This window comes from Vicia villosa, linkage group LG3, assembly GCF_029867415.1.
Source record: "Vicia villosa cultivar HV-30 ecotype Madison, WI linkage group LG3, Vvil1.0, whole genome shotgun sequence".
Taxonomy (NCBI): domain Eukaryota; kingdom Viridiplantae; phylum Streptophyta; class Magnoliopsida; order Fabales; family Fabaceae; genus Vicia; species Vicia villosa.
In genome coordinates, this window is record NC_081182.1 from 48610867 (window position 1) to 48614912 (window position 4046).

Here is a 4046-nt window from a genome sequence, read left to right on the forward strand (position 1 = left end):
TCCAACCGACCCATAAGCTGTTTACTCATTTGACTTATAAACTTCATAACACTTAACTCTCTCAAAAAATTTCTTATTATTACAATTCAAGTCTATCCAAAAACACATGATAGATTTACATTAGTAGTAAATGTCTAAGTGCACCGTACCACAAGACGTAATATTATGAGCTAATATGGACTGTCACATAATTTCTTCGGAGCTATTGAAGACGCAATGACCAATTTATTTTTATGTTAATTTAGAGAAGTAAGGAGTACTTGTTTACAATAATTAATTCCGTCACTCGTTTTCTCAGTCAATGAACTACGGAATTAAGCATATCAGAGGAAGGTTCGTTGACCATTATAGAGTTGAATTAAATAAATCAGTGCACATAAATATAATTGCAACGAAATCTAGCTTAATTTGTCTAATTTTATCAATTAAAAAAGACTTAAAACTAAAAGGGATTATAGATACGACACGTATCCTCTTGAAGCACGTGGTCATCATGCTCCCACACCCGTAACGCTAGCCTTTTCCATAAACTATATTGAAATTGAAACTTATTCCATAAACCACAATTCTGCACTACATCCAACACACTGTACATTGTTTCACACTACATTCTTGCCGACTTTTTTATCACCCCAAAAAGATACTCAAATCAATTAATCCACTCTCAAATTAACCCAAGTTCCACAACTTGACAATTTTGGCTCATCACACCACACTCAAAATTTCACTAACATGCATTAGGAACATGTTGCAAATTGTAATGGTGAATTGGTAATTTGGCATGAGCAATCATAACTATATAACCAAGCAATTGTTTGACTTATCAACTTCAATCACATTCAATAACAAAACCCAATGAAGAAACGCCACATGAGTAAATCAAACACGTTCTATCCGCCTATGAAATAGCACACTATAACATGAAATTCATATCAACATCAATCACAAACTCTCACACAATTAAATTAACCATATGCACATGTTTACACACACCCTTCCTTAATTCTAACGACTCCCCCAACCGCCCACGTTACTCACACAACTACGCTTCCCCTACACATATTCCTCTCTCCTCACCCCACACACACGCACCTTATAATATCTCTCTCACTCCCTCATTTTTCTTGATCCTCTTACCTCATCAATCCCAATATCACTGCTATCTAAACAAATGTTCCAACAAAGACTTAACAATAATATTACTAGTAGCGAGCTAGATCAAATGTTGCATATGCTATCCTCTTCTTCTTTTTCTAATCCCATGCCATTCTCAACAACTTCAATGGACCAATCAAATTCCAAGTGGAAACCACATGTTGAAATAGCTCCGAATTGTCCTCGTTGCGCTTCGACAAACACTAAATTCTGTTACTACAATAATTACAGCCTCTCGCAGCCTCGGTATTTCTGTAAAGGCTGTAGGCGTTATTGGACGAAAGGCGGCTCTCTTCGAAATGTCCCTGTTGGAGGTGGCTGTCGCAAACATCGTCGTGGAAGGGTGGTCAGAAATTCACAAACTGGCCACCTTTCCACGGATGGCTCTGACTCTGTTGACGGTGATCAACAGAATCAAAATAATGTTTCACGCGATATAGATATGGCCGTTGTTTTCGCCAAATTCTTAAACCAAAACACAAGTAGTACTCATCATGGTGATCATGAGGAAATAGAAACTGAGAGTGAGGCTAACAATAATAATGGATCAACTTCTTCCAATAATATGAACAATTTGTCGACGACACCGGACAGCATTGAAACTGAGAATGATGCAGTATTCCAGCCTGATGTAGTCGTTGTAAATGGGGATCCTTTTGATCCGGAATTGAGTTTGAGTGAGTTTGACGGGTTCCTGGGTGTTGATGAAGATGTGGTTCAAGATGTTCTATGGCCTGATTCTTCAGATGCTATGATGGTGTCAACATGGCAGCAACAACAACCACCATCCATGATGCAAATGGAGATGGATTACTCGATGCCATTACCGTTGCCATTGAATGAGGGTGATAATCATGATCAATTATTATTACCTGTTACTGTCAATTCAAATTCTGCTAGTGGCAATTTGATAAATGAGAGTTGGAACACTTCTTGGGATTCTTTTGATCTTTCAACTATGGAAGTCTTCTCATCCAGTTCAAGACCTTAAAACAAATTATTGATTAAGTAGAATCGATTTTCCAGATATACATATTTTTGTTTTATATGTTGTATTATATATTATTCTTCCTATTATTTCAAACAGGATAACAAAATGTATGAGAGAGAGTTTTTACAGCTGCATTCTATGATGAAGTAGAAAATTATAATGCTAGCTATAATAGAAATTATTTATGATTGATGGATATACATCAAATAAAGTTGTGCTTTGGCTGCAAGCCTGCATATATATAAGGATGACATGGTACTGGAGTTCAGTGGCTTTTTTTTCCATCCTGACAATTCTCTTACAAGTCCTTAGATTTGTCAGAAATATTCTTTGGATTTTAGAATTCGGATATCTTAGACCATTTACAATGGTTGAAAAACTCAACACCCTCTTTTTCAACTCCCAACACTCCACATCATTTTCTCTTTCTTCCACCTAATAACTCAACACCCATTCAACTTTTACCCTCTCCAATGGTTTTTCATTCAACACCCTACCCCACCACTTTTTATTTTCATATTCTTATTTAAATTTTATTTTTATTTTTATGATTACATAAAATTACAATTATCGATTAAAATTAAATTAAAATAATAAATACTTAATAATTTATTTTTTAATTTTTTGTAATAAAAACAAAATTTATTTAAATAATTGGATACGATACAAATCATCTTAAATTAATTTAAAATACAACACACAACGTAATTAGTACGTTTCAAATAATTTAAAATGCAATACAACACACAAGTAACGTAATTAGTACGATACAAATAATTTAAAATGCAATACAACACACAAATAATTCAATCACGGAACATTCCAAACTTTGTCCATATGTGCTTCACTAGATCAGCTTGCAATTCTTGATGAACATTTGGATCACGGAACTCTGATCTAGCACGCACATGATTTGCAAAAGCGGGTAACACCTCGGTCGAGTATGGTTGTTGGTTGGAAAATTGATTTGGATTTTGATAATAGTTGGGATTTTGATAATTGTTGGGATTTTGAAAATTGTTGGGATTTTGGTTAAATGGAAAATTAGCAGAATTTTGAGTGTTAAAATGATTATTGGGATCCATTTCACTAAAAAAAGACACTTAACTTAAAAAAAAACACTAATAGAAAGATAATAATAGAGAAAGATAGTGAAAAACTTGGTTTTTTTTCTGTGTCCAAATCAAATGAACCAAGTCTCTATTTATAGAGAAAAAAAAATCATGAATTTTGGTATAAAAAAAAAAAAAATTAATTTGCAGCGAAATAATTGAGTTCAAAGTATTAAATGGATAAAAATCTGGCCAGCCAATCAGAAACAGCCACGTGGCTGCACTTATCTCCTTTTCCATTCTCTCTCCGCGTGCAAACTCGCCCACTCTCACTCCCAGCGCGTGTGCCACACGCGCCTGCCTTGCACCACTAAGACGCTGCCACGTCAGCTTCTGGGACAGATTAATTGGTGTTGAGTTTTCTCAACACCTCTCTCCTCCAACACACACTCAACACCACATTCAACTCCCCATTGCACATCTTTTCCCCATGTTGACTTTAATTAAACTACCCATTGCACTTGGTCTTATGTTTTATGTATTCAAATTATAGATCCAAAATCTGATAAATCAGAAGAAAAGAAATGTGTCTAGCTAGTGTGGAAGTACGGCCGTAGGAGACGCTGTGGTTGGTGATATTATTATTTTTTTGTAATTTTTTTCTCTCTATAAATTGAGATCCTTATATTCTTCAGTATATGCTTATTCATGTCTCCCATTAGTCATGGATATTGTTTGGCAAAATACTCATCCCTTTACTATATGTTATGGTTCACCTTCATCTTTTTTTTATTGGTCCTTAATTTTTTAAACAATGCAAACAAGTTCTTTCCGTCAACTCTGTTAGT

General features: G+C 34.8%; 1 protein-coding gene across 1 annotated transcript; it reads left to right on the forward strand.

Moving 5' to 3' along the window:
* Positions 1 to 1049: 1049 nt before the first annotated feature.
* Positions 1050 to 2336, forward strand: LOC131655653 (dof zinc finger protein DOF5.3-like). Its single transcript, XM_058925489.1, has one exon. The coding sequence runs from the start codon at positions 1172 to 1174 to the stop codon at positions 2144 to 2146; it is 975 nt and encodes a 324-aa protein (XP_058781472.1). The 5' UTR covers positions 1050 to 1171; the 3' UTR covers positions 2147 to 2336.
* Positions 2337 to 4046: the final 1710 nt, after the last annotated feature.

Excerpts from the sequence above, each read along its gene's own strand:
- LOC131655653 (XM_058925489.1), top strand. The coding sequence starts at position 1,172 with ATGTTCCAACAAAGACTTAACAATAATATTACTAGTAGCGAGCTAGAT.